We start from the raw sequence: 13,317 nt of genomic DNA, 5'->3' as shown, positions 1-13,317 counted from the left end.
CTGCTGTATATGGTGGTCGCCTTTTTAAACCTTTGGTGCTCTACTGGCTGACGTCACATTTTATTGTTTGCATGGTTTTTTCCCCTTTTTTTTCTTCTGAGTGTTGAGTGTCTGACAGTCTTTTGTTTCATTGGGTTCTATTGGGTTTCTTTGTTTTGTAGCTGCCTGTAAGAAAATAAATCTCAAGGTTGTATAAAGTATACATCCTTTGATAATAAATACACTTTGACTTTGACTTGAATACAGACCCAGAGTCATCAAACACTCTTCATATGACAAGTCATTCAAACCTAGAATCATTTTCGTAAACTTCCTTTGAACCCTCTCCAATGTCAACATATCCGTTCTTAAATATGGGGTCCTAAACTGCTCACAATACTCCATGAGGCCTCACCAGTGCTTTATAAAGTCTCAACATTACGTTCTTGCATTCATATTCTTTCCAATTTAAATGAATGTGAAAATTGCAATTAAGACCATAAGATATAATACAGAAGTAGGCCATTCGGCTCATCAAGTCTGCTACGCCACTCAATCATGGGCTGATCCAATTCTTCCAGTCATCCCCATTCCCCTGCTTTCTCCCCATACCCTTTTATGCCCTGGCTAATCAAGAGGTATCTCTACCTTAAATACACCCAATGACGTGGCCTCCACAGCCTGTTGTGGCAACAAATTCCACAGATTTACCATCTGACTAAAGTAATTTTTGCTGTATTATATGCCCTCTCTGTGGCTTTAATGTTGGCTTTGACTTCCCTTGTTAATCATGGTTGTGTCATTTTGCCTTTAGAATGCTTCTTCCTCTTTGGGTGTATATATCCTGTGCCTTCCAAATTGCTTCCAGAAACTCCAGCCATTGCTGCTCTGCTGTCATCCCTGCTAGTGTGTTTTCCCAGTCAATTCTGGCCAACTCTCCATGCATCTGTAATTCCCTTTACTCCACTGTAATACTGTTACTTGTGCTTCTGCTTCTCAAAATTTCAGGGTGACTTTGATCATATTATGATCACTTTCCCTAAGGGCTCTTTTACCTTAAGCTCTCTAATCAATTCCAGTTCATTGCACAACACCCAGCACCTAATGCCCTTTTGATATGCCTTTTCTATTTCACGTTGTCATTTGTAGACTGTTTGGGGGTCTGTATATAACAGTGTCTTTTTACCCTTGAGGTTCTTTAGCTCTACCCACAATGATTCAACATTTTCCTACCCAATGTCACCTCTTTCTAATGATTTCATTTCATTTTTTACCAACAGTGTCACACCACCCCCTCTGCTTACCTGCCAGTCCTTTCGATACAATGTGTATCCTTGGACATTAAGCTCCCAGCTATAATCTTCTTTCAGCCATGATTCAGTGATGCCTACCACATCATTCATGGCAAACTGTAACTGTGCTTCAAGTTCATCTACCTTATTCTGTATATTATGCACATTCAAATATAACACCTTCAGTCCTTTTTGATTTTGTCCACCTTTTACATTACAACTCTTCTTGTTGACTGTTATTTTGCCCTGTCATCAACTTCTCTTTGCTAGGAGTCTCAGTACACATTGCCTCTGTTTGTAATCCAGCTACCTCATCCTTGGCACTATCTCCCTTTCTCCCGAGGACTCCTGTCCCATGATCCTTTCCCTTCTCTAGCTCTGTATCACTTTTGCCAATCACCTTTCTGGCTCTCAGCTTCACCCCACCCCCTCCGGTTTTCTCCTATCATTTTGCATTTTCCCCTCCCCCTCCTACTTTCAAATCTCTTACTATCTTTCCTTTCAGTTAGTCCTGATGAAGGGTCTCGGCCTGAAACGTCGACAGTGCTCCTCCCTATAGATGCTGCCTGGCCTGCTGCATTCCACCAGCATTTTGTGTGTGTTGCTTGGCACTACCAGTCTGGTTCCCATCCCTCTGACGAACATCTCTAATAGGTAGAGTCCATATATGTGTAGGGTCTTCCTGCATCATTACCTTACAGGTTGGTACTACTCTGTCCTACATCATTATCATACAGGTAGGTACTATTCGTAACAAGTACGGTCCACATCGAGGAGCCATACACTGATAAATGCACAAAAGTCCAACTGGGTTCAAAAACACAAAGTTTCAGAACTAGTGTTCAGGTTACTGATGCAGGGACACACGTTTGAACCACATGGAAGAATTTTGGAAATGACAGCTAGATAGTTGCTGGTGTACTGACCTGAATCTGTCCAGCAAGTAACTTGGGTGAAAGATATAACTGGCCTAGTGCACACACTGTCCTGTAAACAGTTGATCGAGCTCAAAGCAGTAAGAGTGTGAAAAACTGCGCTATTCAGTTTGATGAAAGCTGATGCTCATAACTCACCACATCAAAATGTCCGCCCAGTTCCAGACTCCAGCCCAAGGAGACAAATTCATTAGGTGAACGGACAAGAGGTTCTATGAGTGAGAACAAGATTCCCAGATGGTATGTTGCCTCCCAGGTGCCAGGGCCCGGGATATCTCAGCATTTTTAAGTGCGAGGATGAATTGTTTGAAATCATGGGCCATGTAGATACTAATGACCTGGTTAGGACAAGTGACGAGGTTCTGCATAGGGAGTTCATGGAGTTAGGTGTTAAGTTAAAGGGCAGGACCACCAAGGGTTGTGATCTCAGGGTTGCTATCCGTGCCACGTGCTAGTGAGGTCAGAACTATGATCATTATACAGTTTAATACAAGACTAACGAGTTGGTGTAGGAGGGAGGACCTAAGATTTTTGGAACATTGGGCTCTCTTCCAGGGAAGGTGGGACCTGTACAAAAGGGACAGTTTGCACTTGAACTGGAGGGGGACTAATATCTTAGTGGGGGGGGTGTTAATGCTGCAAGGTGGGGTTCAAACTAGAGTTGCAGGGGGATGAGAACCAGAGTGCCAGAACAGTCAGTGGAGAGGTTGTTAAGGCAGATGTTGGTAAGACTTCACACAAAGTCAGGAATTGAAAGGTTGATCAGGGTGTGACTAGTGTCCTGAGCTGCAGATATTTCAATGCAAGAAGTATTGTAGGAAAGACAGATGATAGTACTGAAGATGAGGTAGTTTACAAACAGAGGCAATACATCGCGGGGTAATGATGCAGCTCTATAAAACTCTGGTTAGGCCACACTTGGAGTACTGTGTCCAGTTCTGGTCGCCTCACTATAGGAAGGATGTGGAAGCATTGGAAAGGGTACAGAGGAGATTTACCAGGATGCTGCCTGGTTTAGAGAGTACGCATTATGATCAGAGATTAAGGGAGCTAGGGCTTTACTCTTTGGAGAGAAGGAGGATGAGAGGAGACATGATAGAGGTATACAAGATATTAAGAGGAATAGATAGAGTGGACAGCCAGCGCCTCTTCCCCAGGGCACCACTGCTCAGTACAAGAGGACATGGCTTTAAGGTAAGGTGGGGGGGAAATTCAAGGGGGATATTAGAGGCAGGTTTTTTACTCAGAGAGTGGTTGGTGCGTGGAATGCACTGCCTGAGTCAGTGGTGGAGGCAGATACACTAGTGAAATTTAAGAGACTACTTGACAGGTATATGGAGGAAGTTAAGGTGGGGGGTTATAAGGGAGTCAGGGTTTAAGGGTCAGCACAACATTGTGGGCTGAAGGGCCTGTATTGTGCTGTACTATTCTATGTGATATGTTCTATAGTGAGGAGAGGCTGATGATAGGGCAACATTGCAGTCCACAAAATAAGTTGCAACATAAAAAGCGGACAAAATCAAAAGAGATTAATACAGGATTGACAGTGTTGTATTTGAGTGCGCGCAGTACGGAATAAGGTAGACTAAGTTGCAGATTGATAGGTATGATGTTGTAGGCATCACTGAATCATGGCTGAAAGAAGATTACTACTGGGAGCTTAATGTCCAAGGATACACATTGTATTGAAAGGACAGGCAAGAAGGCAGAAGGGGCAACATAACTGTTGGTAAAAGATTATCTCAAATCTTTAGAAGGATGTGTCACAGGGTTGGAAGGTGTTGAATCATTGTAGATTGAGCTAAGGAGCTGCAAAGGTAAAAAGACCCTGATGGGAGTTGTATACAGACTCCAAACAGTAGTAAGGATGTGGTCTACAAATTACAACAGGAGATGGAAGATGCATGCCAAAAGGGCAATGTTACAATGGTCATGGGGTATTTCAATATGCAGGTAGACTGGGAGACGGTTTCACTGAACACCTATGCTCTGTCCGCCAGAGAAAGCAGGATCTCCCAGTGGCCACACATTTTAATTCCACATCCCATTCCCATTCTGATATGTCTATCCATGGCCTCCTCTACTGTCAAGATGAAGCCACTCTTAGGTTGGAGGAACAACACCTTACATTCCATCTGGGTAGCCTGCAACCTGATGGCATGAACATTGATTTCTCTAACTTCCGTTAATGCCCCTCCTCCCCTTCTTACCCCATCCCTGATTTATTTATTCGCCCCCTTTTTTTCTCTCTCTGCCCATCACTCTTTGCCTGTTCTCCATCTCCCTCTGGTGCTCCCCTCCCTCTTTCTTTCTCCCTAGGCCTCCCATCCCATGATCCTTTCCCTTCTCCAGCTCTGTATCCCTTTTGCCAATCACCTTTCCAGCTCTTAGCTTCACCCCACCCCATCCTTTCTTCTCCTATCATTTCAGATTTCCCCCTCCCCCTCCTACTTTCAAACCTCTTACTATCTTTCCTTTCAGTTAGTCCTGATGAAGGGTCTCGGCCCGAAACGTCGACAGTGCTTCTTCCTATAGATGCTGCCTGACCTGCTGTGTTCCACCAGCATTTTGTGTGTGTTGCTTAGATGATGGAATTGATGGCTTTGTTGTAAAGTTTGCAGACAATATGAAAATAGGTGGAGGGACAGGTAGTTTTGACGAAGTAGAGAGACTACAGAAGGACTTAGATTAGGAGAATGAGCAAAGAAATAGCATATGGAATACAGTGTTGGGAAGTAGTATTGGAAAATGCACTTTGGTAGAAGAAATGAAAGGGTTGATGGTTCTCTAAATGCAGAGAAAATAACAAAAAAAACCTCAGGTGCAAAGGGACTTGGGAGTCTTTGCACAGGATTCCTTAAAGGTTGAGTCTGTGTTGAGGAAGGCAAATGCAATGTTAGCATTCATTTCAGGAAGACTAGAATATAAAAGCAAGGATGTAATGTTGAGACTTTATAAAGTACTGGTGAGGTTTCACTTGGAAATTTGTGAGCAGTTTTAAGCCCCTTATCCTAGAATGGAGTGAAACTGGGGAGGGTTCAAAGGGGATTCATGAAAATAATTACAGTATTAAATGGCTTGTCATATGAAGAGTGTTTGATGGTTCTGGGCTTGTATTCACTGCAATTTAGAAGAATGGTGACCTTATTGAAACCTATTGAATGGTGAAATGCCTTGATAGAGTAGACATAGAGAGGATGTTTCCTATCATGGGAGTCAAAGGCCAGAGGACACAGCCCAGAATAGAGGCTCGTCGTTTTAGAATGGAGATGATGAGGAATTTTGTTAGCCAGAGAGCGGTGACTCCATATCTCATGGTCTTATGGTATCACATTGATTCCTGAAGAAGGGCTAATCTCAGGGACATCAGCTCAAACTTCTTTACACACCAATCACCTCATAGGAAAGGTCTCGCCATTTCAAGACTAAGTATTGTTGCTGTTGTTCCATCAAATAACCCCCTGGGGTGTAAAAGGTGCTTCGATCATTGTCTAGCTCCTCTAGTCATGCATGTGCTGCTGGCTGACAGCCCATGCCAGTCAACATCTGGATATCAGCTGCTCCCTTCTATGCCGGACAGCACTTGCCAAGTATTCCCGCAACTGGTGTGGTTCTGAGGAGGAAATTCTTCCCAGTATCTAAAACAAAAGCAAGGAATGCAGCAGGACAGTCCTCTATCAGTCAATGTGAAGGGTCTCAATCCCTGCCTCACCCTACTGACCCCACCCCACTGAGTTCCTCCAGCAGATTTCAGTGTCTCTAGTCTCTTGAGTCTCCATGTTACCCAGCATCTGCCTATCCTGCAAATGCTTTAGATTAAGGTGTTGAATGGATACCATTCCTTCAAGTCTTTTACCGTAAAGGTCAGGAGGAAATGAAGTGATTTACTTCTCACTACATTCGGGAATGGGAGTGTCCTGAACCTCATTGTGAATGTTATGGCCTGATAGAAAGTTTATAGAATACATGAATCTGATAGAATTCAGATGTATGTAACTCTACAAAGTGAACATCTTGTGAGTTTACCTCTATCAGTATTCAAAGGAGACATAGTGCAATAGTGAGAATAGGAATAGAATGAGGTGGAGGATAAATGTGTAGCTGAGGGACTGGAGCAGGGGGCAGGGATTCAGATTTCTGGATCATTGAAACCTCTTTTGGGGCAGGTGTGACCTGTACAAAAAGGACAGGTTGCACTTGAATCCCAGGGGGACCAACATCCTGGTGGGGAGGTTTGCTAAGGCTACTGGGGAGAGTTTAAACTAGAATTGTTGGGGGTGGCAACCGAATTGAAGAGACTGGGGAAAAGGAGGTTGGCTCACAAATAGAGAAAGCTTGTAGACAATGCAGGAGGGAGGATAGGCAGGTGATAGAGAAGGGATGCGCTCAGACCGAAGGTTTGAGATGTGTCTATTTTAGAAGTGTTTGAGGAGTGTTGTGAACAAAGCAGATGAGCTTAGAGCGTGGATCAGTACTTGGAGATATGATGTTGTGGCCATTACAGAGACTTGGATGGCTCAGGGACAGGAATGGTTACTTCAAGTGCCAGGTTTTAAATGTTTCAGAAAGCACAGGGAGGGAGGCAAAAGAGGTGGGGGTGTGGCACTGTTGATCAGAGATAGTGTCACGCTGCAGAAAAGGTGGACGCCATGGAGGGATTGTCTACGGAGTCTCTGTGGTGGAGTTTAGGAACAGGAAGGGGTCAATAACTTTACTGGGTGTTTCTTATAGGCTGCTCAATAGTAACAGGGATATCGAGGAGCAGATCGGGAAACAGACCCTGGAAAGGTGTAATAATAAGAGTTGTTGTGATGGGAGATTTTAATTTCCCAAATATCAATTGGCATCTCAAGTCACATCAAGTCGCTTTTTATTGTCATTTCGACCATAAACTGCTGGTACAGTACACAGTAAAAACGAAACAACTTTCCTCCAGGACCATGGTGCTACATGAAGCAACACAAAACTACACTAGACTACAGACCTACACAGGACTACATAAAGTGCACAAAACAGTGCAGGGCAGTACAATAATTAATTAATAAATAATTAATAAACAAGACAATAGGCACAGTAGAGGACAAATTTCAATATAATAATAAATGATGTAGATGTCAGTCTAGAAACTGAGTATTGAGGAGTCTGATGGCTTGGGGGAAGAAAATGTGGCACAGTCTGGTCATCAGAGCCCGAATGCTTTGGTACCTTTTGCTAGATGACAGGAGGGAGAAAAGTTTGTATGAGGGGTGCGTGGGATCCTTCACAATGCTGTTAGGTTTGCAGGTGCAGCGTGTGGTGTAAATGTCTGTAATGGCGGGAAGAGAGACCCCAGTGATCTTCTCAGCTGACCTCACTATCGACTGCAGAGTCTTGTGATCCGAGACGGTGCAGTTCCTGAACCAGGCAGAGATGCAGCTGCTCAGGGTGCTCTCGATATATCCTCTGTAGAATGTTGTGAGGAGATGGACTTTTCTCAGCCTTCGCAGAAAATAGAGATGCTACTTAGTGTAGATGGGGTAGAGTTTGTTAGATGCTTTCAGGAAGGTTTCCTGATGTAGTATGTAGATAAGCCTACAAGAGGAGAGGCTGTACTTGGTTTGGTATTGGGAAATGAACCTGGTCCGCTGTCAGATCGTTCAGCGGGAGAGCATTTTGGAGATAGTGATCATAATTCTATCTCCTTTACAAAAGCATTGCAGAGAGAAAGGAACAGACAAGTTAGAAAAGCGCTTAATTAGAGTAAGGGGAATTATGAGGCATTCAGGCGGGAAATTGGAAGCTTAAATTGGAAACAGATGTTCTCAGGGAAAAGTACAGAAGAAATGTGGCAAATGTTCAGGGGATACTTGTGTGGAGTTCTGCATAGGTACGTTCCAATGAGACAGGGAAGTTATGGTAGGGTACAGGAACTGTGGTGTACAAAGGCTGTAATAAATCTAGTCAAGAAGAAAAGCTTACAAAAAGGTTCAGAGAGCTAGAAGGTTATAAGGCTAATAGGAAGGAGCTTAGGAAGGAAAATAGGAGAGCCAGAAGGGGTCATGAGAAGGCCTTGGCAGGCAGGATTAAGGAAAACCCCAAGGCATTCTACAAGTATGTGCAGAGGAAGAGGATAAGACGTGAAAGAATAGGACCTATCAAGTGTGACTGTGGGAAAGTGTGTATGGAACCAGAGGAAATAGCAGAAGTATTTAATGAATACTTTACTTCAGTATTCACTATGGAAAAGGATCTTGGTGATTGTAGTGATGACTTGCAACAGACTGAAAAGCTTGAGCATGTAGATATAAAGAAAGAGGATGTGCTGGAGCTTTTGGAAAGCATCAAGTTGGACAAGTCATTGGACTGGATGAGATGTACCCCAGGCTACTGTGGGAGGCGAGGGAGGAGATTGCTGAGCCTCTGGCAATGAATTTTGCATCATCAATGGGGACAGGAGAGGTTCCGGAGGATTGGAGGGTTGTGGATGTCATTCCTTTATTCAAGAAAGGGAATAGAGATAGCCCAGGAAATTGTAGACCAGTGAGTCTTATCTCAGTGGTTGGTAAGTTGATGGAGAAGATCCTGAGAGGCATGATTTATGAACATTTGGAGAGGTATAATATGATTAGAAATAGTTAGCATGGCTTTATCAAGGGCAGGTTGTGCCTTATGAGCCTGATTGAATTTTTTGAGGATGTGACTAAACACTTTGATGAAGGTAGAGCAGTAGATATAGTGTATATGGATTTCAGCAAGGCATTTGATAAAATACCCCACGCAAGGCTTATTGAGAAAGTAAGGAGGCATGGGATCCAAGGGGACATTACTTTGTGGATCCAGAACTGGCTTGCTCACAGAAGGCAAAGAGTGGTTGTAAATGGGTCATAGTCTGCATGGAGGTCGGTGACCAGTGGTGTGCCTCAGGGATCTGCTCTGGGACCCCTTCTCTTTGTGATTTTTATAAATGACCCGGATGAGGAAGTGGAGGGATGGGTTAGTAAATTTGCTGATGACACAAAGGTTGGGGGTGTTGTGGACAGTGTGGAGGGCTGTCAGAGGTTACAGCGGGATATTGATTGGATATAAAACTGGGCTGAGAAGTGGCAGATGGAGTTCAACCCAGATAAGTGTGAGGTGGTTCATTTTGGTAGGTCAAGTATGATGGCAGAATATAGTATTAATGGTAAGACTCTTGGCAGTGTGGAGGATCTGAGGGATCTTGGGGTCCGAGTCCATAGGACACTCAGAGCAGCTGTGCAGGCTGACTCTGTGGTTAAGAAGGAGTATGGTGCATTGGCCTCCATCAATCGTGGAATTGAATTTAGGAGCCGAGGGGTAATGTTCCAGCTATATAGGACCCTGGTCAGACCCCACTTGGAGTACTGTGCTCAGTTCTGGTTGCCTCACTACAGGAAGGATGTGGAAGCCATAGAAAGGGTGCAGAGGAGATTTACAAGGATGTTGCCTGGATTGGGGAGCATGCCTTATGAGAATAGGTCGAGTGAACTCGACCTTTCCTCCTTGGAGCGACGGAGGATGAGAGGTGACCTGATAGAGGTGTATAAGATGATGAGAGGCATTGATCGTCTCAGAGGTTTTTTTCCCAGGGCTGAAATGGTTGCCACAAGAGGACACAGGTTTAAGGTGCTGGGGAGTAGGTACAGAGGAGATGTCAGGTGTAAGTTTTTTACTTAGAGAGTGATGAGTGCATGGAATGGGCTGCCAGCAACGGTGGTGGAGGCGGATACGATAGGGTCTTTTAAGAGACTTTTGAATAGGTACATGGAGCTTAGAAAAATAGAGGACTATGGGTAAGCCTAGTAATTTCTAAGGTAGGGACATGTTCAGCACAAGTTTTTGGGGCAGAGGGCCTGTATTGTGCTGTAGGTTTTCTATGTTTCTATTTCACAGTTCAGAGTTAATTCATATCTGAAGATTAGACAGGACTTTGTGGGGTGGAGGGCCTGTATTGTGCTGTAGGGTTTCTATTTCACAATTCAGAGTTAAACAGGACTTTTACATCTGGGTTGTCTGTACGTGACCTCTGTCATCTTTCCAGAGGGGAGGATCAGCACATAACTGCGGAAAGCTGAAAGTCGGCCACGTGATTTTGGAGGTTAACGGACTGCCACTTCAAGGAAAAGAACATAAAGAAGCAGCAAGACGTATTGCAGAAGCATTTAAAACCAAGGACAGGAACTGGATTGATCTCCTGGTAACCGAGTTTAATGTTGCACTTTAAGAACTCCCGCTGCTACCCCTCACCATGGCCCTAAGTTCTACAACTGTGAAAAGGTACCTAATGTCAGCAACAATACAACATCTATTCCCCAGTCCGTCCAGTCTACTCACCAGAGTTAACAGATGATCCCAACTCTGGCTGTCAGCAAAATCCTCTTTATGGCTTGGCACGTAAATGTCAATTTTGAGAGTGATGTCTGGATACAACAGCTGAATATCTTTATTTATTGAAGAAGTATTGTGGTCACTGATGTAACCTAGTTCTGTATATTAACCTAAATGAGTTAATGTTCCAGAGTAATTCCTGTTTGGCCTGGGAGAGGGGTTTCTGGCAGAAAGGAACAAATATTTGTGAGAATCTGTCCATGCTGTGTCAGAGAGCTGATAAGTAGCTATGCTGTACCACTGTCATTGTCAGAGTGGGTGCGCTGTCCATCAGAGAATTATTGTTGCCACAGGGTTTACCCAAACACCGGGAATGCTGGCAATTAAAGATTAATTTCCTGTACGAATGTTGTCGGAGCATTGGAAGAACTTGCCGCATTCTACAACAGCTTGAGCTTCGCATCAGTAACACAACAGAAGAGAATAGTTCAAGCTACAGCCAGATTGCTGGGGTTTACCCCATCACTCCAAGATCAGATTGATTGTCTCAAGATGCTGTTAATCATGGACGGTGGGAGGAAGTTTCAGGCTAGCCCTCTCCACACACATATCAGTGTGTATCTGCAGAGTGACTGTGTGTTGTCCCTCTGGGAAGTAGAAGGCAGATGGTTTCTGATCCAACCTCACCCAGTTTGGTTCAGTGCAGTCAGGTCTGACTCTATCCCTGACCCAGTCTGGTCCATCCAAGTCCCTGACCTGTCTGCCCGTCTCTGCCTGGGCAGTCTTCAACCTAGCAGTGTGAACATTGGATTCTCAAACTATCCGTAACCAATCCCCCTCTTGTGTCTTTTTCTCCCCCTGTGATCCAACTGTCCCCCATCACTCACTCTTTTCCCATTGGTTCCTTTCCCCCTTCACACCTCTCCAATCAGATTCCACCACCTTCAGCCCTCTGTCACTTCCACCTATCACCTCTCAGCTTCTTACATCATTTGCACTCTCCACCCATCGCCTGCCAGGTCATTCTCCACCACTTTTCCCCAATGCTTGACACCACCTTCTCTCTGTCATTCCGTCTAGGAGAAGTATTTTGATCCATAATGTAACTATCCATCTCCCCCAACAGATGTTGCCTGACCCGCTGAACTCCCTCAGCAGTTCGTGTGGTGCCAGATATTTATGTGGAGATCTGCTTCCACCTAGTGGCAGGTTGATAAGTTGCAGTTTATTTTATTAAGTGGGAATAAGGGTCAGCCCCTGAATCCATCAAGTAAACACGATGGGAAAGCTGGATACACTGGCCGTTCCCTGCCCTCTCCCCAGACCCAGGTAACTTCTGCCCCGTGCCTGCAATGCACACTCCAGCACCTGACTCATGCCCAGCCCATCTGTGAAGCCACAGTGTGTCAGATTGTTGGGTCTGACCCTATGCCTTGCTAACCCCTCATGAGCAGGTCCAATCAAACATGTTTCACAGTGATTCCACGTATTGTTCAGAATCAAACCGGTGTAACAGCGTTACATCACTCAGGATAGTTCATTGGATGCTGTTGTGATAACAAAAAACCCGAGTTTGCAATCTGTTGTGATGAATACTGTCTCTTTATCTATTGTGTGTTTTATTTTGTTAACCTGGAGAGTAACGTTGGGACACAGGCTGCCTCTCGAGTTGAGATTTGACCCTATAAATGCCCTCTGTATGACTCCTCACAGAATAGACCTGGTTCCATGATGAGACTCGTGTTCAGATGTTTCCCCAGATATTTACCTGGCCTTTGGCTCTGCACTCTTTGGTTTGTACTGAGATGGGCTGGAGATGCTTCTCCCAGAGATCTGACTGGCTGGAATTCTACGGCTTCCTTCGCCATCAATGCAAAGCCCACAGGCTGTTGAGCATGGGTGTCACTACAACAATGGTCACTGTATTCTTGAGGTTTCTACCCTTTGTCCTATCCAAGGAATACTGTTTCCAGTGCCATCCCACAGTAGTTCAGCATACCCCGGTCCAAACAGTCATTTCATTCCACGCAAATTGACAGAGAAGTGGGTCCTGGAATTATTTCTTGTGAAATAAAATGCCAAATGATGACTGCTTAACAAACTCTGCATGGCTGAGAAAGTGAACCAGCATTTCCTGCCTGTGCTCGCTGCTTGTTGCTTCTGTTTTTCTATTTTTCTCCCCATTGTTTTGGTAGCTGGATCGTGCGGTGAGTTCCCTGCCGTTCGCTGACAGTCATCACTGCCTCTAATGCAGCACTGGTATCCTTGTGTTTAGAGTCTGATTATCTCTTATGGCTTCTGAACAATGTGAGCTTATGTCCGTGATGCCTGTACAGTTTATTACCTAACCTTGTAAATTGCTTTCAACCTTGTTACAGTATTTGTACCAAATTTGTGCTTTACATTTTCCAATAAATCTGATAAACACCCTCAAGTTCCAATGTTGTGGACTGACCACAGCGTGGTAGTGAGCTGACCATTTATTCTGATATCTCTGGGGATGTCTTTGTGTCTAGTTCAGGCAGAATGACTGAATCCTTTGACTCCTGAGAGTGTCCAGTCGGGGAGTAATCTGGTGGGCTGACCTCTACTTTGCAGAGGCCCAGTGACAACTGTCAGGCACCTCCTCTTACTTACCCCTCAAATAGGATCCCACTAAGGACCACCAGGCCACACCATCATTGACCTTATTAACTCTGGGGTTCTTCCATCCACTGCCACCAACATCACAGTTCCCCACCCTGCACCTCCCGTTTCTACCTCCTACCCATGATCCACAAACCCGC

General features: G+C 44.6%; 1 protein-coding gene across 5 annotated transcripts in view; it reads left to right on the top strand.

Moving 5' to 3' along the window:
- whrna (whirlin a) overlaps positions 1-12,965 on the top strand; it is a 180,385-nt gene extending 167,420 nt beyond the window's left edge. For all 5 annotated transcript variants that reach the window (XM_073052449.1, XM_073052450.1, XM_073052448.1 and 2 more), the window contains one exon: positions 10,245-12,965. In XM_073052449.1, coding sequence (XP_072908550.1) covers positions 10,245-10,427 — 183 coding nt within the window. In that variant the 3' untranslated portion in view covers positions 10,428-12,965. The remainder of the gene's footprint in view (positions 1-10,244) is intronic.
- Positions 12,966-13,317: the final 352 nt, after the last annotated feature.

This window comes from Hemitrygon akajei, chromosome 7 (assembly GCF_048418815.1).
Source record: "Hemitrygon akajei chromosome 7, sHemAka1.3, whole genome shotgun sequence".
Classification (NCBI taxonomy): Eukaryota; Metazoa; Chordata; class Chondrichthyes; order Myliobatiformes; family Dasyatidae; genus Hemitrygon; species Hemitrygon akajei.
The sequence above is the reverse complement of the archived record's forward strand: the minus strand, read 5'-3'. Positions and strand labels throughout refer to the sequence as shown.